Source organism: Elephas maximus, chromosome 10 (genome assembly GCF_024166365.1).
Source record: "Elephas maximus indicus isolate mEleMax1 chromosome 10, mEleMax1 primary haplotype, whole genome shotgun sequence".
Lineage (NCBI taxonomy): Eukaryota > Metazoa > Chordata > Mammalia > Proboscidea > Elephantidae > Elephas > Elephas maximus.
The window spans coordinates 86,731,524-86,752,278 of NC_064828.1; the positions used below are offsets into that span (position 1 = coordinate 86,731,524).

Consider the following 20,755-nt stretch of genomic DNA (forward strand, 5'->3'; position numbering starts at 1 on the left):
GTTTGGGAAACTCTGCTTTTTGCCTACAGACAGTATTAGTGGTCCTCCTATAAGGAGTATCTGATTTCTTGGCATCATCTACTCTGAGCAGCTTAGACCTGATATGTCCAGGGAACAACTGGATGATTGTAGCAAGGCAGCCTATCACTAGTGCCTAAGTCCTGCTGAAATGGTAAAGTCAACAGCTACAACAGGCTGAGGGGTTGGGGGTGGGGCTGACAATTTGAAGGAAACAAAAGGTGAGAATGGGACTAGAAAGGAATTGAGAAAGAACCAGTTGAGGGGATGGAGGGTGACAGTAGAGAAAGGTACACACACATATGTGTGAGAATATTTAGACTTCAATACAGAAGCCTTTCAAATATTTACTGTCTATATATCTAATGCCTACCATATATAAGGAATTGTATTTTGTTAGTGCTCGTTCAATAAATCCTATGTTTGGAAGTATCCCCCCTTTTATCACTTTAATATTTGAATCCATCCTTTAAGTATCCCCCTGCCCCGTAATTATGGTATGTTTCTCAACCATCCTTAAAGCCTGGTGCATTGTAGCAATAGCCAATAAAGCATTTCAGGTGCTTTCCTTAATGACTTGATCTTTTGTCCAAGGCCTAGCTAATCTCCCCCAACCAAAACAAGAAATAAAACTGGAGGGTGGGGTGGGTGGGAGATTACAGAACTGTGGATTTACAGTTACACTGTGAATGTACCTCATGTAGAAGGGGCACAGAAGATAATGGAGATAGTGGGGTCAACCAAGGTCTAGGACTGAGTGGAAATAGAATAAACAGTTCAGATATGGGAGAATTAAAAAAAAAAAAAGGAAAAATCAAAGAAGTACATGAAAAGATGTGAAAGCTTTATGGAATGATTTTGACTTCTCATGCCTTTCCTCTTTGTTTTTGTAGTCCTTTAAGGTTACGCTCTAAAACTCCTCTCTTCTAGGAAGAGGTACCTGCTTAATTCCCTTTGTGAATACAAGTAAATATGTATTTCTTTGTATATGTATATAATTTTTGTTGTTGAGGATATACACATCGGAACATATACCAGTTCATAAGTGTGTATTAATCATTCAATCAACATTTGCCAGGCATTGTATACCCGGTAATGCCAAGCAAAACAAAGAGAGATGTAATTCTACTATAGTAAAGAAATAATTATGTACTGTAAATGTCATCTTTCCATGTAGGAAGGCAATAAAACCAGATGAATCTGTGGTGGACAGAGCCAAGGCCAATGCAGCCCTTTGGGAGGCCAGGTTGGAAGTCACAGAACTCTCCAGGATTGAATATCGTGATACTTCCCGGAGATTGGCAAAAAGTAATGAGGACCTAAAGAGGCAGCAGTATAGAATGGAGAAAGACACAATGTCTGTACTAAATTACCTGAAGAAACAGGATCAGGAGAAAGATAATATGGTAGGTAGGTAGAAAGCCTCCTGAGTCTCAGCTACCTCTATGGTTATACTGGTGTGGTCATATATTTCAAAGATTTTAATTCTTTGAAATCTCATCATACGAGACATTTCGGTTGACTTTAACTCTCCTTAAACAGGATGCTATTTCAGAATGGCTTTACTGATATTGGCTCTCTCTTATTTTCAGTTTTTGACCTGTGTTTTCTTGTCTGAAAAAATAAGAGATTGATGGTCAAAAGGAACACTATGATCCACTTTAAGGACAAAAGCATGGTTTATGACCTATATATTATTCAATATTGATAAATACCCCATTTTAATGATTTGTGAAGCAATTCACTGATAATCTGTAATCACGTTATGAACCCAGCAAGATGAATCTCTTTTTTTGGTTCGTGGAATCTTAAATTTATCTTACTGTATCTCATTTAGTGTTCAGAATGAAGTATCATTTCGATCTGGATGAATAAGGGAAAGGAAGTAATATTTTGGAGCTCCTATTTTGTGCCAGGCACTTTGCTAGGTGCTTTACCTCTTTTGGAAACCCTGGTAGTGTAGTGGTTAAGAGCTGCAGCTAATAACCAAAAGGTTGGTGTTTTGAATCCACCAGGCGTTCCTTGGAAACCCTATGGGGCAGTTCTACTCTGTCCTATAGGGTCACTATGAGTCAGGACCTACTTGATGGCAACTGTTTTTTGCTTGTTTGTTTGTTTTATCTGTTACCTCATTTAATCCTTTTAATAACCCCATGTAGCTGCAGTATTGTTATTCTTATATTTTATTGTGAAAATATACGTAACAAAACATGCCAACTCAACAATTTCTGCATGTGTAATTCAGTGACACTGATTATATTCTTTAAGTTGTACAAACAAATCATTCCACCACCATTAACATAAACTCAATGCCCCCTAAACAAAATCCTCCCTCTGTCCCTCCCTCCTATCTACTAATAATCTTTGGTTTCTATGTACTTATTTCATATAAATGAGATCATACAGTATTTGTCCTTTTGCGACTGATATTTCACTCAGCATGATGTTTTCAAGGTTGTTATCCTCATTTTTCAGAGAAAGAAATTGACTCTCAGAAAGATAGGTAATTTGCCTAAAGTCACACAGCTAGCGGGTGGTACAGTAGAGTTCAAGTGTTACTCCCCCCCCCACCCCTGCTTACTCCTGTCCCCCCTCGGTTCTGTTTATTAAAAATGATTTTTTTTGAATTGTGCTTTAGGTGAAGGTTTACAGAGCAAATTATTGCCCATTAAACAATTAATGCACAAATTGTGACGCTGGTTGCTAACCCTGCAATGTGTCAACACTTTCCCCTTCTCCACCCCTGGTTCCCTCTTTCCATTCGTCCTGTTTTTCTGTCACTTCCTGCCTTCTCGTCTTTGCTTTTGGGCTGGTGTGCCCATTTAGTCTTGTATACATGATTGAACTATGAAGCACATTCCTCATGTGTGTTGTTGCTTACACTATAAAAAAAATAGACCTGTCTAATCTTTGTCTGAAGTGTCGGGGCCATATTTGCGGGGTTTCTGTAGTCCTGTCAGACCAGCAAGCCTGGTCTTTTTTATGTGTGTGTTTATATTTGAATTTTGTTTTACTTTTTTTTTTCAGCTCTGCCTGGGACCCTCTATTGTGATCTCTGCCATAGTAGTTGGTGGTAGTAGCTGGGCACCATCTAGTTGTGCTGGACTCAGTCTGGTGGAGGCTGTGGTAGTTGTGGTCCGTTAGTCCTTTGGACTAATCTTTTCCCTTGTGTCTTTGGTTTTCTTCATTCTCCTTTGCTTCAGGTGGGATGGGACCAGTAGATGTATTTTATTTAGATGGCCACTCGCAGGCATTTAAGGTCCCAGACATTACTACTGCAGTCAGATGTAGAACGTTTTCTTTATATATACTATGTTATGCCAATTGATGAAAATGCTTTCTATGTCAATTTTTAAAAAACATTTTTTTATTATGAATTTGGCCTTTTTTAAAATTGTGCTTTAGGTGAAAGCTTACAGTACAAATTAGTTTCTCATTCAAAATGTATGCACAAATTGTTTTGTGACATTAGTTCCAGCCCCTGCAATGTGCCAGCATTCTTCCCCTTTCCACCTTGGGTTCCCTGTGTCCATCCAGTTCAAGTGTAACTCTTAAATTCTTCTCTTTCCAACCTGCCTCTGTGAGGGCTGTGGAGACACAGAGAAATTTCCACCATCCCAAGGATGGCATGTATCCTTCCCACGTATGTTTTTGTACTTTTATTATTTAAGCATGTATCCATAAACAATACATCCTATAGCCTTGTTTTAAAATTTATATAAGGAGTATCATATTATACATATCTTTTGCAACTTTCTTTTTTATTTAACATGATGTTTTTGTAATATATTCACAAAAATCACATAATTTGGTTCACTCATTTTTTAAAAAAAAATTTATAATGAGCATGATTTATTTTTTGTTTTTATCTGCTTTATAATATTCCATCACATAAATAGACTGAAATTTATTTATCCATACTCTCCTGTGGGTCAGTGAGACCCCATTTTTTCATTATTACAGACAGACCCTCAGTGAACATTCTTGTGTGTGTCTACTTGTATACGTGCGTGACAGTTTCTCTAGACATCTGGAAGTGAAATTGCTATGTTACGGGATTTGCACAGCTTCAACTTTACAAGGTTTTAAATTGAGTTCCGCAGGGGTTATACCAATTTATACTGTCACAAGCAATATTTTAGAGTTCTTGTTTGCTCACATTTTTGTCAGCACTTGATGTTATTATACTTAATAGTTTTTGGCAACTTATGGTTGTGATATCATCGTTTTAATTTGTATTTTCCTGATTACTAGTGGCTTCAGCATATTTTATATGTCCTTCCATTTTTATTGTTTATTTGTGTGTTTGCTTGAGTACACATATAAACTAATATTGAAGTGATGATTTTTACGTAAGAATGACATGCAAATTCATGAATCATTCGTATTTTTTTTCAAATGCCACATTTTCAGTGAGATTTTTTTTTACTACCCTGTTTAAAATTAAAACCACTCCATCTCGGCACTCTTTAACCTCCTCCCTTGTCTATATTCTCTGTAACACTCATTACCTACTGTTATACTGTATGCATTTTATTTATGTATTTGTTTATTGTCTCTTTTCCTGATTAGAATGAAAGCTCACCAAAGTCAATAATTGGTGCCCTTTCTTCCTTCAGTGATATCTATTCCCAGCACCTAGTACAGCCTGGCACGTAGTAGGCACTCATTAAAATTTTTTCTCATGAATGAATGAATGACTTGTGAGTGTACTGATGCTTTGAAAAAAGTTAATAGGAATCAAAAGGAAGTTCAAGGTGATATTGAAAGTAAATTAGAGAAATCAAACAACTGAACATTTGTGTGAATTTTATTTTATTAAATAAAGTATATATTGTTGTACATTAATGTTATTTACTTTTTACCTTCTTTCCCAAACAACTGTCATTTTTTAAATTACTCTTTGAATAGTTGTCATATGCCATCAAGTTGATTCTGACTCATGGTGACCCTAGAGGGCAGAGTAGAAGTGCCCCATGGTGTTTCTTAGGTTGTAATGTTTACAGGAGCAGATCACAGGTCTTTTCTCCTAGGGAGCTACTGCTAGGTTTGAATAGCCGACCTTTTGGTTAGCAGCTGAGTGCTTAACCATTGTACCACCAGGGCTCCTTCTTCGAATAGTAGGTATTACTTATTCTTAAGTAAGATTTTAGGCCAGTCATACAAATCATTTTCAAAATTTATTAGATAAAAGCTTCGTGGCCTGTAGATTTTAAAATTTATCTCAACCAATTCGTACTGATCTGCATTTATTAGTATCACTTGTATTTCCTGATTCTCATTTGCCTTTCTTTAAAAGAAGTTGTTCAGGTAATTCTAATGATAGCTTAAGTTTTGGAAACTGGCAATCACATGTTAAGGTAGTGGGGAAGTTCCTGTCCCCTCTTCTCTTCCCATCTCACCTCCCTCCACCTCTCCAACACCAGTAAAAACCTTATACCATGTGAAAACTAGGCTACTTAATAGAGGTAGGACACAGCAATTTCTTTACCTTCCTGACTCTGTGTTTCTGTCTTCTACAGATTGAAAAACTGAAACAGCAATTGATTGAAACACAGGAAAAAGCCCAAGAGGAGAAGGAAAAACTGGTGAGTTCATCAAGAAAAGAGAAGATTAATTAAACTGGAAGACCAGGATCTACCAGAAGATTTCAGATTTTTACCTTCTCTGAATAGTTCAATACAGATAAATTAAACCACTGTTTCAAAATATTTCCACCGAGAAAAACCAAGCTTAGACAAATTTAAGGACAAATTCTATCAGATATTCAAAGAACAGATCATTCTAGTCATATACTAATTTTCCAGATAATTGATGTAAAAAGTATTAAAAAAATATTAGCAATCAGAATCTGGAAATATATATAAATTAAGCTAACCTCAGGATTATGAAGTTACTGTAATATCAAAATTTCTATGGTTTTCCACATTAATAGATTAAAGGGGAAAAACCATATGATCGTATCAGTGGATATAGAAAAAATACAAAGCTTCAACATGCAAAATAGAAGATCTTAACATTGTTTTAAAGAGGAACCCTTGCCTGATAAAGTACATTTAGAAAAATGTTACATGTAGCAAACTTAATGGTGAAAAATTAAAAAACATTCTCTTTAAAATCAGAAACAAAACAAGGAAAACCCAACATCTTAAAGATGTCATCTTCCCATCTGATCTATAGATGCAATACGATCTCAGTCAGAATCTCAGTAGAGGTGTGTGTGTGTGTGTGTGTGTGTTTAGCTTTATAAGCAGATTCTGAATATGGAAAAGCAGTGGGCCAAGAAAGTTAACCTATTCCTGAAAAAGAAGAGTAAGGTAGGAGAACTTGCTCAATGGTAGTTGAGATAACTTGATATTGATACAAGGATGGACAAATAGAATAATAGAATAAAGTCTGGAAGATACCCAGCATGTAAAAAATCTTGATATATGGTACAGGTGTGTTGCAATTCAGTGGGAAAGGATTTTCTAAGTGATACTGGGATCACTGGTTTTCCATATAAGAAAAAAATTAAATGAGGTCTTAACTCACACTGTAGACAATAATCAGTACCAGATAGATTTAAGATTTAATTAGAAAAGCAAAATTTTACAACTTTAAAGAAAACATCAGGGAATATCTTTATGATTTAGAGATAAGGAAGACTTTCTTAAATACCTTACACAACACACAAACCATAAATGAAAAGACTGATAAATTTGATTATATTCAAATTAAATATGGTGTTTGTTGAAAAACACCATAAAGTTAAAAGATAAATCCACAATTAAAGGAAGATACAAGCTATGTATATAATTAAGAAGAAATTAGAATTGAGAAAGTAAGAACTACTACAAATTTAATTTCAAAAAATATGCAAAACAAACAAAAGACTTAAATGGTGGGATTTGGTCTGTTAAATATGAAAAGATCTTCAACTTCATTAGCAATAAAAGTGATACAAGTTAGAGACCTTGTGAAATTCTACTTTATACCACCAAATTGTAAATGTAAAAGTCTGACAATACCAAGTGTTGACAAGAATGTGAAAAAGCAGCTCATAAACACTGCTGGTGGGAGTATATATTGGCAGAAGTGCTAACTACTTTGGAAAACAATTTGGCATGTGACAGAGACTATCAGTTACCTACTCACTGTTGTCGTTCTTTAATAATAGAATCCTTTTTGCAGGTGTATGGGCAGCACGAAGGTTAAGTACCTGGCTGCCAACCAAAAGGTTGATGGTTCGAACCCACCAGCCGTGCCATAGGAGAAAGATGTGGCAGCCTGCTTCCGTGTAAGCGTTACAGCCTTGGAAACTCTATGGGGCAGTTCTACTCTGTTCTTTTGGCTCACTGTGAGTTGGAATCAACTCAATGGCAGTAGGTTTGGTTTTTGGGTCTTGGTGGGCAACATGTGCCTGGCTACTACATTTACCGGTTTCCTCTACAGGTAGGAAAAAAAAAAATTTTTTTTTAGAGGTGGTCATAATTCTAGGACAGTGATATAAAAGAACTGTGTTTTATATTATGATTTCAGTTTTATTTTAGAAAAAAAAAATATATATATATTTAAAAAAAGATATGCCAAATGTTAATAGTGGTTGTCTTTGGGTGATTAAGTTATAGATGGTTTTAAATTTATTTTTTGTATTTTTCTAAACTTTTCTCTAGCAGGTTTGTATTACCTTTACAATAAGAAAAATAATTTATTAAGAAAAAAATACCTCTTTTTTTTGGTTTGAGGTCTTCCTGGGTCTAGAGTTCAAATGAAACATGATTCTGTGGAAATTCTGTTCTCTTTCCTAACTCATTATCTGTTTTTCATATATAGGAACAAAAGTACACTGTGCAAATAAGTGAGCTGGAGGGACAGTTCCATCAAAAAGCCAAAGAAATTGGCATGATTCAGACGGAACTGAAAACAATAAGACAATTCCAGAAGAGAAAAATCCAAGTGGAGAAAGAATTAGATGATGTAAGTTTCTTTCTTTTTAAAAAAAGGAGATTAGAATTAACTACCTACATTTGCAAAAACCTTCACATTTACTTCTGTGAGGCAGCAAAGAGCACCCTCTGACATTTTAGAGATTATTTGAGGGAAGAAGGGGAAGACGCATCATTTTAGGACTAGATGCAAAAGACTTTGACAGTTATAAGGAAGCTCCATAGGTTCCAAACTCCTTGAGGGACCAAATTGCTGGGCTGAGGGCTGTGGGGACCATGGTCTTGGGAACATCTAGCTTAATTCGCATAACACAATTTATAAAGAAAGTGTTCTACATTCCACTTTGGTGAGTAGCGTCTGGGGTCTTGAATGCTTGTGAGTGGCCATCTAAGATACTCCACCGGGCTTACCCCGTCTGGAACACGGGAGAATGAAGAAAACCAATGGCACAGGGGAAGCATTAGTCCGCAAAGACTAATGGACCTCAACTACCACAGCCTCCACCAGTCTGAGTCTAGCACAACTAGATGGTGCGCAGCTACCACCACTGACTGCTCTGACAGGGATCACAATAGAGGGTCCCAGACAGAGCTGGAGAAAATTGTAGAGCAAAATTTCTAACTCACAGAAGAAGACCAGACTTAACTGGCCTGACAGAGACTGGACAAACCCCAAGAGTATGGCCCCCGGACACCCTTTTAGCTCAATAACGTCACTCCTGAGGTTTACTCTTCAGCCAAAGGTTAGACAGGCCCATAAAATAAAATGAGACCAAAGGGGCACACCAGCCCAGGGGCAAGAACTAGAAGGCAGGAGAGGACAGGAAAGCTGGTAATAGGGAACCCAAGGTCGAGAAGGGAGAGTGTTGACATGTCGTGGGATTGGTAACCAATGTCATAGAACAATATGTGTACTAATTGTTTAATGAGAAGCTAGTTCTGTAAACCTTCATCTAAAGTACAATAAAATATTTTTAAAAATGGATTTTCCCTTTATGATTAAAGAAATAATCTTTACTGTTAGACGTTTCTTTCTCTAAGCATTATTTTCTTAGTGAATTCACTAAATCTCAGCTAACACACTCTCCCACATTTATCAACAGCTAGACCTTTGGATTGGCTTCAGTAAGACATAAACTATAATTCTTGGAAAATATCAGGGTGAAGGAGCAAAGTCCTAAAAGAAAATATGTTTAGACTGACGAATGATAATTTTAGAAAATTCTAAAGGGCTCTATGGGTAGGGGTGAGTGGGGTGAGGAACACTGAGTTACTTTCGGAAAGTTATTTTGACCTTGCTATGCTCTTTCCCTTACTTTTCATTCCCTCAGCTCAGAATATAGTTTTATTGCATCAGTGATAATTCAATAAATGGCACAGTGCCAGGCACAAGTAGCCGAAATCCCCTGTGTGACTTTCAGCAAGTTACTTAACTTTTCTATGCCTTATTTTCTCATCTGTAAAATGAGGATAATAGCAGTTACTGTCTCATAGGATTGTTGTAAGTATTGAATGAGTTAATATATGTAAAGTAATTAAAATAGTACATGTGGGAATTATATTAACAGTAATGTACAACTCTCCAAAAAAAAAGAAGTCCTGATTTGTATCATTTGCTGATTTTTGTGGTGTAGGTACTTTATTGTGGCCAATTTTCCAGCTACCAATGCTTTAACAACCTGCTAGCAAAACTCCTGGCATCAGGAGTTAACCTCTCTGAGTCTCAGATTCCTCATTTGTAAAATATGGCTGGATGATGAATAAGGAAGACCAAAGAAGAATTGATAACTTTGAATTGTGGAGCTGGCAAAGAATATTGAATATTGAATATACCATGGACTGCCAAAAGAACGAACAAATCTGTCTTGGGAGAAGTACAACCAGAATATTCCTTAGAAGCAAGGATGGTGAGACTACATCCCACATACTATGGACGTTATCCGGAAGGATCGATCCCTAGAGAAGGATGTCATGCTTTTTAAAGTAGAGGGTCAGCGAAAAAGAGGAAGACCGTCAACGAGATAGATTGACACAGCAGCTGCAGCAATGGGCTCAAGCATAACAATGATTGTGAGGATGGCGCAGGACCAGGGAGTGTTTTGTTCTGTTTACATAGGGTTGCTATGAGTTGGAACCGACTCACCTGCCTCCTCTTAGAGGTGTTGTGTGGATTAAATAACAAAGCGCATGTAAAATACTTGGCATATTAAACCAGAAAAACCAAACCCATTGCCGTTGAGTTATTGCCGACTATTAGCAACCCTATAGAACAGAGTAGAACTGCCCTATAGAGTTTCCAAGGAACGCCTGGTGGATTCGAACTGCCGACCTTTTGGTTAGCAGCCGTAGCACTTAACACATTGGCTCCTACTAATTCCTTGTGAGGGGAGCCCTGGTGGAGCAGTGATTAACGGCTTGGCTGCTAACCAAAAGGTCAGCAGTTCGAATCCACCAGCTGCTCCTTGGAAACCCTATGGAGCAGTTCTGCCTTGCCCTACAGGGTCGCTATGGGTTGGAACCGACTTGACGGCACATAATTACAATAACAACAATCCCTCAAAAGAGTCCTAGTGTTGTAGTTGTCCATGTTTTAGCTATTGTTATGATTATATAAGCTTTAAAAAAAACCTTAATAAAATACTCTTAAAAACTCGAAAGAAATTAATTGGCACACTTCAGGCAAGTGGGGAGTGGGAAGACATTTTCTTAGATTTGAAAGATTATGTTTTAACCTTTCCCATCAAAACTGAGAAGGAGCCCTGGTGGTGCAATGGTTAAGCGCTTGCCTCCTAACCAAAAGGTTAGCAGTTTGAACCCACCAGCAGCTCTGTGGGAGAAAGATGCGACAGTCTGCTTCTGTAAAGATTACAGCCTTGGAAATCCTATGGGGCAGTTCTACCCTGTCCTGTAGGGTCGCTATAAGTTGGAATTGACTTGACAGCAATGGTTAACGGGTATCATAATTGAGCAGTTATGCCAAAACCTTCCCATGAGGCTGCCTTTGTTCATGAACTTGCTTATTTGTTTCTTTACAACTGTTGTTACAGCTGTTGCTTTAAAATTATTCTAAATTTTTCTAGCGCTATACTCTGAGGAACTCCTTTTGTGAGTTTCAAACCCTTTAAGGTCCTTAAAATAGTAGTTACGTAACTTTTCTCTAGTTATTTTATGTTTGTGTTAAACTTGGTAAGCTAAGGAAAATAAGAGGAGCCAAATCTTCTACTTGTGTATATGTTTGTCACTCCTTACTGGTTCCTAGACTAGTATTTAATAATAAAACTTGTTCAGTGAGTGGTCCAAAGCAACCATCTAAAACCTTTCATGCAATTCATAGAATCGTAGAGCTGGAAGAAACTTTAGGGCCTATTTTTCCTTTAGGAAAACTGTTCTACAGATCCTTTAGGAACTATTCAACAGATGAGGGAAACTGAGACACAAAGATGTTAAGTGACTTAGAGAGTAAGCTATAGAGCTGGTAGCAGAAGCCTGGTGTCCTGAATCTTTGTCCAGTACTTCAAATCTCGCTCCCTCTGTTTCTTCTGCTGTGTAACAAATTAGCCCAAAACCTAGTGGCTTAAAATAATAATAAACCTTTTTTCTCCCAAGAGTTTTATCATTCTAGCTCTTATATTTAGGTCTTTGACCCATAAGCAGCTGGTAGAAGTCCGTATGAGAAGAAGCTGAGGCTTCCCTCTAATTACCAACTTCAACTTAAACCCCTCCACAAGCCGCTTGAGTGTCCTCACAACTTGGTGGATGACTTCATCCAGATGGAATAATCCAAGAGAGCCAGAAAAAAAGCTATTCTTTTCATAGGATAGATTCGGAAATCACATACCATTAAACCCGTTGCCATCGAGTGGATTCTGACTCATAGTGACAGAGTGTATAACTGCCCCCATGGGATCTCCAGGGAGTGGCTGGTGGATTCAAACTGCTGACATTTTGGTTAGCAGGTGAGTTCTTAACCACTGCACCACCAGGGGCTCCATCCCATACCATTACTTCTGCCTTATTCTATAGGTTAGAAGTGAGTCCCTAAGTCTGACCCACATTCAAGGGGTAGGGAATTAGGGTTCATTATTTGAAGCAAGGCATGTCAAAGAATTTGTGGACAAATTTTAAAACTGCCACACCAGCGCAGTCCAGAGTACACGCTGCTGCAGGAATCTTAAAATGCCCCAGCTCTGATGATGTTCTGATCACTTGCTGAAGAATCTTCTTTAGTGGCTCTCCCTGTAAACAGGAAATTGCCCAGGCACCTTAGCATGAAAGTTGAGACCCTGCACCTACCTTGGAACATTATTATCTCCTTTCCCTACACCTCCTCCCTCCGCCCAAATTGGTTACTCACTCATCCCTGAAGTATTTTTTGTCTCTCTTACTTTGTTCACACTATTCTACCTGAATATCCTGTTAGGTCTGTATCCATTAAATTTTATACATGCTTCAAGGATTTAGCTCAAATGCATGTTCTCCATGAGGAATTCCCCAGAGTCCTGTTTAAAAATAATGATTTTATTTTCTCTGTGTTTCCACAGCATTTTTGTATCTCTTTTATACCACTTAGCTCATTCTATTATGATTTTGTATTTATTATTTGTCTCAATCTCCCCTACTAGACTGTAGATTGAGTCATCAACAGCCTTGTCTTTTGTGTTCATTGAAAGAAAAGATACAGTAATGTTCAATAATACTTTCTTAAATGTTGAGTGGATGTTATCATTAAATACATAATTAACCCAAACCCCATTGCCGTCAAGTCAATTCCGACTCATAGCGACCCTATAGGACAGAGTAGAACTGCCCCGTAGGGTTTCCAAGGAGCACCTGGTGGATTCGAACTGCTGACCGTTTGGTTAGCAGCCATAGCTCTTAACCACTATGCCACCTGGGTTTCTAAATGTATAGTTTAAGGCACCAGTATTCTAGATGCAATATAAAGTTTTGTTTTGTATGAAATTGCTGCAGATTGAATCAATGAAGTTAACTTTTTAGAAACTCTTAAAATAACCATCCTATTTATAGGTATGCATTCTGAATCAAAGTAAATTTAAGACCTGTGTGCATTTTCTAGGGGACCATGGTGTGATTTTTTTTTTTGAAGAATAGTGTTGCCACCTAGAGGAGAAACAGATTTCCTACCTTTCAAAGAGGGTTAGTGGGAAAAACTTAAAATTTGAAGGCAAAAGATACTGGCTTATGGGAAAAAAATAATGTTCTATGGAACCTCAAAAAATAGAAGAAATTGACGTGGGTGTAGGGGCCCATGAATTTAAAATTGGGGGTTATTGTTCCTGATAGAGGAAGAAAATTAATTATACTGTATATATAGAATTCATTGTACAAATTAAAAAGAGGGTAATTAAATTTAGATTATTAAAAAGTAATCAAGGCATAAATACTAAAGAAAAAATATTTTTGTCTTATAAACATATGGAGCATATATTGGTAAGTTGTTGCAGTTATTTTTTAAAATAATTTTTTGTCTTCTTTTGGCAAAGTGATAATACCCGTTTCAGCAAATCTAGCTAATAAAAAAGAAAATTAAAATATTCCCCCAGTTACACTATCTAGAAATAAGCCATTATTAGTATTTTGCTGTACAGTCTTTTTTTCCTCTGCTATGCATAGAAACATGGGAAACCCTGGTGGCGCAGTGGTCAGCAGCTATGACTGCTAACCCAAAGGTCGGCAGTTTGAACCTACCAGGTGCTCCTTGGAAAACTTACAGGACAGTTTTAATCTGTCCTATAGGGTTGCTATGAGTTGGAATCAACTTGACAGCAACAGGTTTGAGTCTTACGTAGAAACATACTTAAAAATTACTTATATGCTATTTTTACCTAAGTGTGGTCATGATATACAAATTGTTTAACTTTTTTCACTTTATGTATTGTCAACATTTTCCAGTGTAATTAAATATTTTTCTATAATGTCTTTTGAGTAGATGCACAGAATTCCATTGGGTAGTGGACCTTTGAACTTTCTTCTAACTTTTTAGCATTATAAATTGATGAACATCAAAGTAAGGAAATCTTCTACATCTTTAACTTTTAGGATAAGTTTTAGGAATTTTAGGTTAATTAAAGGACATGAACTTTATAAATTTTTGATATGCATTGCCTAATTATATTTTGAAAGATTTGTTAATTTATAGATTTTTAGAGGAAAACTCTTTAACCTGCCATATGCAGATGAGTTGTACATAAGGCCACTATGAGTCAGAACTGACTCGTCGGCACCTAACAACAACAATGATGTATGAAAGATTTCCCCCACACTCACTTGGATGGTAGATAGCTCTATGAACTTGTATATTGACATTAATTTTGAAAGTCTCTGACAGTGTAAGAGGCTATTTTTTTTTAATTGTATGAAAAACCATGCAGAGAGAAGAAAGAATATCTGAAAGAGGTCTTATAAAACAGAGATTTAATACGGTTAGAACAGAAGTCACAGTAAGGAAAATTGCAAGTATAAGTGAAGGCAACATTAGACAAAATAATTAACCTCTATATAAAAGAAAAATTTTTTTAATATAAAATGGTTATTGTGTTAAGTACTTTATGTGTATTATTTGTTACTTAGTCCTCACCACACCCCTGTGAGATAGGTACTACTATTATCTGCCTTTTATACACAGAAACCTGAGACTTAAAGAAGTTAAGTGACTTTCTTGCCCAGAGTCAAACAGCTGGCAAGTAAGAGAGCCAGCACTTGAACTCTGGTCTGTCTGATGGGAAAGCCCTTTTTTACTGCCTTTTTAATGGCATGAATATTTTCAATTGCATCATATGTATGTGAAAGCTGAACAATGAATAAGGAAGACCGAAGAAGAATTGACACCTTTGAATTGTAGCGTTGGCAAAGAATATTGAATATACCATGGACTGCCGAAAGAACAAACAAATCTGTTTTGGAAGAGGTACAACCAGAATGCTCCTTAGAAGCAAGGATGGCGAGACTGCATCTTACATACTTTGGACATGTTGTCAGGAGGGATCAGTCCCCAGAGAAGGGCATCATGCCTGGTAAAGTACAGGGTCAGCGGAAAAGAGGAAGACCCTCAACGAGATGAATTGACGCAGTGGCTACAACAGTGGGCTCAAGCATAACAGCAATTGTAAGGATGGTGAAGGACCGGGCAGTGTTTTGGTCTGTTGTGCATGGGGTGGCTGTGAGTTGGAACCGACTTGATGGCACCTAACAACAACAACATGCCTATTTTAATCTGATTCATTCTTGCCGGTAAATATAAACTATAGGACCCTCGTTATTAGGTGCTGTTGAGTCAGTTCCGACTCAAAGCGACCCTGTCTACAACAGAATGAAACATAGCTCAGTCCTGTGCCATCCTCATGATCGTTGTTACTTTTGAGCCCATTGTTGGAGCCACTGTCAAGGGTCTTCATCTTTTTCGCTGACCTCTACCTTACTAAACATGATGTCCTTTTCTAAGAACTGGTTCCCTCCTGATAATATGTCCAAAGTACGTGAGACAAAGTCTCACCATCCTTGCTTCCAAGTAGCACTCTGGCTGTACTTCTTCCAAGAGAGATTTTTTTGTTTTTCTGGCAGTCCATGGTATATTCAATATTCTTTGCTAACACCATAATTCAAAGGCGTTGATTCTTCTACCCTCTTTCTTATTCATTGTCCAGCTTTCACGTGCAGATGAGGTGATTGAAAACACCATAGCTTGGACCAGGCACACCATAGTCCTCAAAGTGACATCTTTGCTTTTTAACGCTTTAAAGAGGTGTTTTGCAGCAGATTTGCCCAGTGCAAAACATCATTTGATTTCTTGACTCCTGCTTCCATTGGCATTGATTGTGAATCCAAGTAAAATGAAATCCTTGACAACTTCAGTATTTTCTGCATCTATATGATGTTGCTTATTGGTCCAGTTGTGAAGTATTTTATTTTCTTTATGCTGAAGTGTAATCCGTACTGAAGGCTGAATTATCAACTGGAAGAGATCCATATTTGTGCCATTCCAAGGAAAGGTGATCCAACAGAATGTGGAAATTATTGAACAATATCATTATATCACACTCAAAATTTTGCTGAAGATAATTCAAAAATGGTTGCAGCAGTATACCAGCAGGGAACTGCCAGAAATTCAAGACAGATTCAGAAGAGGACATGGGACAGGGGAAAGCAGAGAATACCAGAAAGATCTTTACCTGTGTTTTGTTGACTATGCAAAAGCATTTGACTGTATGGATCATAACAAATTATGGATAACATTGGGAAGAATGGGAATTTTGGAATACTTAATTGTACTCATGAGGATCCTGTACGTAGACCAAGAGGCAGTTGTTCAAACAGAACAAGGGGATACTGCATGGTTTAAAATCAGGGAAGGTGTGTGTCATGGATTGGATTATGTCCCCTCAAAAATGTATGTATCAACTTGGCTAGGCCATGATTCCCAGTATTCTGTGGTTGTCCTCCATTTTGTGATTGTAATTTTATGTTAAAGAGGATTAGGGTGGGATTGTAACACCACCCTTACCCAGGTCACATCCCTGATCCAAGGTAAAGGGAGTTTTCCCTGGGGTGTGGCCTGCACCACCTTTTATCTCTCAAGAGAAAAATGGAAAGGGGAGCGAGGAGAGAGTTGGGGACCTCACAGCACTAAGAAAGCAGCACCCACTGAGAGCAGAGTGCGTCCTTTGGAACTGGGGTCCCTGTGCCTGAGAAGGTCCTCGGCCAGGAGAGGATTGAGGACAAGGAATTTTTCTCCAGAGCCGACAGAGAAAACCTTCTCCTGGAGCTGAAACCCTGAATTTGGATTTGTAACCTACTAGACTGTGAGAGAATAAATTTCTCTTTGTTAAAGCCATCCACTTGTGGTATTTCTGTTACAGCAGCACTAGATGACTAAGACAGTGTGCATCAGGATTGTATCCTTTCACCATGCTTATTCAGTCTGTATGCTGAACAAATAAGCCAAGAAGCTGGACTAGGTGAAGAAGAATGTGGCATAGAATTGGAGGGAGATTCATTAATAACTGGGATATGCAAATGACACAACCTTGCTTGCTGAAAGTGAAGAGGACTTGAAGCACTTACTGATGAAGATCAAAGACTGCAGCCTTCAATATGAATTGTAGGACCACAGCTTTAAATAAACTCATTTTTTTTGCTTAGAAGTATTTTATGTCTCTTTTATTCTATATGGTTTTAGGAAGCTAAAGTAGGATCCATCCATGGGAGTCATAGTGAGATGTTTTTTAGATTCATATTAGGAAGAGCTTTCTAAAATTGAGAACCATTAAAGTACATCCAGGGGAATTAATGAGATTCAAGTTAGTGATATTTCTAATGTCTAATGATAATAGGGATAGTACAGGGGTTCCCATATTAGGACGATGATTGTATAGTCTGACTCCTGAAGTCCCTTTCAATTTTAAAATTTTAAGATTTTGTGAAATTTCACGTTTTAAATAAAGACTTGGAAAATGTGAGAACAACTTGTCTGAATGCTCTGAGAATTGTTATTCATGAAAGACTTCTAAAAATTCAAATTAATACTGATCTTATAAATCTATTGAAGATTATGGAAAATTGGTACTTAGAGGCAGGGACAGAATTTTTCCTTTATGTTCAGGACTAAGAGAAAATGTTTCTTTATTGTGAATATTCTGGAAGTATACCCCAATCACCCCCATTTCTTATTGACCATCTTTTGTTTGTTATTTTAATTTTAGCTAAAAGAGAATTTAAGGAACACAGAGCGGAAACATCAGGAGACTCTTAGAAGATTGGAAGGCAGGTTTTTTGAGGAAAAGGTACATACTATTAGGATTAATTAAGAAATCTTCTGTTTGGTAGAAAAATATAAGTGTATATGTTTTGAGACATACCAACCTTCCATTTGTTATCTTATTGGAAGATTAAAGATTGTTACCAAATCCTGGCTGAATAAAAACAGGGTAAACAAAACTTTCTCTTCTAAAGATCTCAATGTTCTCCTCCTTTTCAGAAATTATGAAAATCATCTAGAGGGGTTGTCATTTTACAAAGAGTTTGTAATCATGTTTTTGTAGTTTTCTTAATGGTGTCCTTGTCTGGCTTTGGTATAAAGCTAATGCTGGCCTCATAGATTGTGTTCTGTGGAACACAGAGACCTCATAAAAAGTTTTCCCTCCTTTCCTATATTTGGGAAAGTTTGAGGAGAATTGGTGTTAATTCTTTAAATGGTTGGTAGACTTCCCCAGTGAATCCATCTGGTCCTAGATTTGTCTTTGTTGGAAAGTTTTTGATTTCTTATTCAATCTCTTCACTTGTTATGCATCTGTTGAGATTTTCTGTTTCTTTTTGAATCAAAAGAAATAGGTAGTTTATATGTTTCTAGGAATTCGTCCATTTTGTCTAGGTTATCTGATTTGTTGGTATACAATTGTTCATAGTATTCTTTTATAACTGCTTTTATTTTTGTAGGGTCAGCAGTAATATTCCCACTTTAATTTCTGATTTTAATTATTTCCATTTCCTTTTTTTGTTTGTCAGTCTAGCTAAAGGTTTGTCAATTTTATTGATCTTTTCAAAGAATCAGTTTCTGGTTTTGCTGATTCTCTATGTTTTGCTATTCACAAATTTATTTCTTTTGCTCTTTGTTATTTCCTTCTGGTAGCTTTTGGTTTAGTTTGCTCTTCTTTTTCTCATTGCTCAAGGTGTAAAGTTAGGTTATTGATTTGAGATCTTCCTTTTTAATGTAGGCTATAAATTTCCTTCTAAGCACTGCCTTTACTGTGTCCTATAAGTTTTGATATGTTATTCTTGCATTTTCATTTATGTGTATCTTCTGATTTCCCTTTAGATTTCTTCTTTGACCTATTTGTTGTTTAATTTCAACACATTTGCATGATTTCCAGTTTTCCTTCTGTTACTTATTTCTAGTTTCATTCCATTGTAGTCAGAGAAGATGCTTTGTATGATTTCAGTCTTTTTAAATTTATTGAGACTTGTTTTGTAATCTAGCACATGGTCTATCCTGGACAATGATCCATGTGCACTGGAGAAGAATGTGTATTGTGCTGATGTTGGGTGAAGGGTTCTATGCATGTCTGTTAGGGTCTAGTTAGTTTATACTGCTGTTCAAATCTACTAATTCCCTATTGATCTTCTGTCTAGATGTTCTGTTCATTTTTGAAAGTAGTGTATTGAAGTCTCCAGCCATTATTGTCAATGTTTGCTTCATGTATTTCGGAACATTGATATTAGGTGCATATATTTGCTATATCTCCCTGCTGAATTGTCCCTTTGGTCATTGCATAATACTCTCTTGTAACAGATTTTGACTTAAAGTCTATTTAGTCTGATATTCATATAGCCTACAGTTCTCTTTTGGTTACTATTACATGGAATTTTTTTTTCCATCCTTTCACCTTCAACCTATTTGTGTCTCAAGTGTGTCTCTTGTAGATGGCATATAGATGGATCTTTTTTTTTTTCTTCACCCATTCTGCTGTTTGTTATTTCCTTTTGATTGGGGAGTTTAATCATTAACCCAAAAAAAACTCATTAGGCAGGACTTAATTCTGCCATTTTGCTATTTGCTTTTTGTGTGTCTTATATTTTTTTGTCCCTCTTCTCCTCCAGTACTGCCTTCCTCTGTGTTTAATTTTTTGTAGTTAGCCATTTTGATTCCCTTCTTTTTTCCTTTTGTATATATTGTTTTTGTACTTTTTCTCATGGTTACCATGGGGGATTACATGTAACATCCTAATATTACAACAACCTAGTTTAAATCGATACCAATTTAACTTTAATAACATTTAAAAAACTCTATCCCTATACTGTTCCCCCCCCACTTTGTTTTTAGCACAAAATATTTATTTATACATTATTAGCACAATAAATTTATAATTCTTTTTTATTCATTTATTGTTTTAAATAATATAGGCTCCAATAAATAATATATGCTCAAAAATACCATAAAACTGACCTTTAGTATTGCCTATGAAATTACCTTTACCTGAGAGCTTTTTTTTCCCTTTGTATAGCTTTTTTTTTTTTTTTTTTTTATAGCTTCGAGGTGCTATTTAGGGTGCTTTCTGTTCTGTCTGAAGGACTCCGTTTAGCATTTCTTGTAGGACAGGTCTGGTTATATCAAACTCATTCATCTTTTGTTTATCTGGGAATATCTTAATTTCACCCTCATTTTTTCGAAGGACAGTTTTGCTGGATATAGAATTCTTGGTAGACAGTTTTCTTTCAGCACTTTAAATATGACATTCTACTGCCTTCTGGCCTAGAGTTTCTGAGGAGAAATTGGCACTTAATCTTCTTGAGGGTCCCTTGTATGTGACAATTCACTTCTCTCTTTTAGGATTCTCTCTTTATCTTTGGTTCTCAAGAGTTTGAGATCATCAAGTACCCCCCTGTATGGTTTAAGTGTCTGATTAGGTTCCAGAGTTTCAAAATAGCTATTTCCAATTGCTCTTTCAAGTTCAGTCGTCGTTTTGGTGGAGGGACCAGCCTCTAGAGCTTCCTACTCTGCCATTTTTTACTTAATTACTTAAATTTTTGATGTGTAAAACTTGTTGTTACAAATATAGCTATTTAAACAGCCTGTTTTCTTTCTTAGCATCGACTAGAACAAGAAGCTGAAAAGAAGATAATAATGTTGGCAGAGAGAGCCCACCATGAAGCTGTTGTGTAAGAGACTGCTGCCTCCTTTTTCTTGGATAGCATCTCTTACCTCTGTGCTGCTGTTTTTACCTTTCTTATATTGTGTGTATCATCTCGTCTGCTCCCTTCTCTCCTACCTTGCTTTCTTCAAAATTTCTGGTCTA

At 36.7% G+C, this 20,755-nt stretch overlaps 1 protein-coding gene across 2 annotated transcripts in view; it reads left to right on the forward strand.

The window, feature by feature from the left end:
- BBOF1 (basal body orientation factor 1) overlaps positions 1-20,755 on the forward strand; it is a 48,632-nt gene that overhangs the window by 2,078 nt on the left and 25,799 nt on the right. For both annotated transcript variants that reach the window (XM_049899046.1, XM_049899047.1), the window contains exons 2-6: positions 1,196-1,424; positions 5,541-5,606; positions 7,834-7,977; positions 17,666-17,746; positions 20,548-20,618. In XM_049899046.1, the coding sequence (XP_049755003.1) occupies positions 1,196-1,424; positions 5,541-5,606; positions 7,834-7,977; positions 17,666-17,746; positions 20,548-20,618 (591 nt within the window). The remainder of the gene's footprint in view (positions 1-1,195; positions 1,425-5,540; positions 5,607-7,833; positions 7,978-17,665; positions 17,747-20,547; positions 20,619-20,755) is intronic.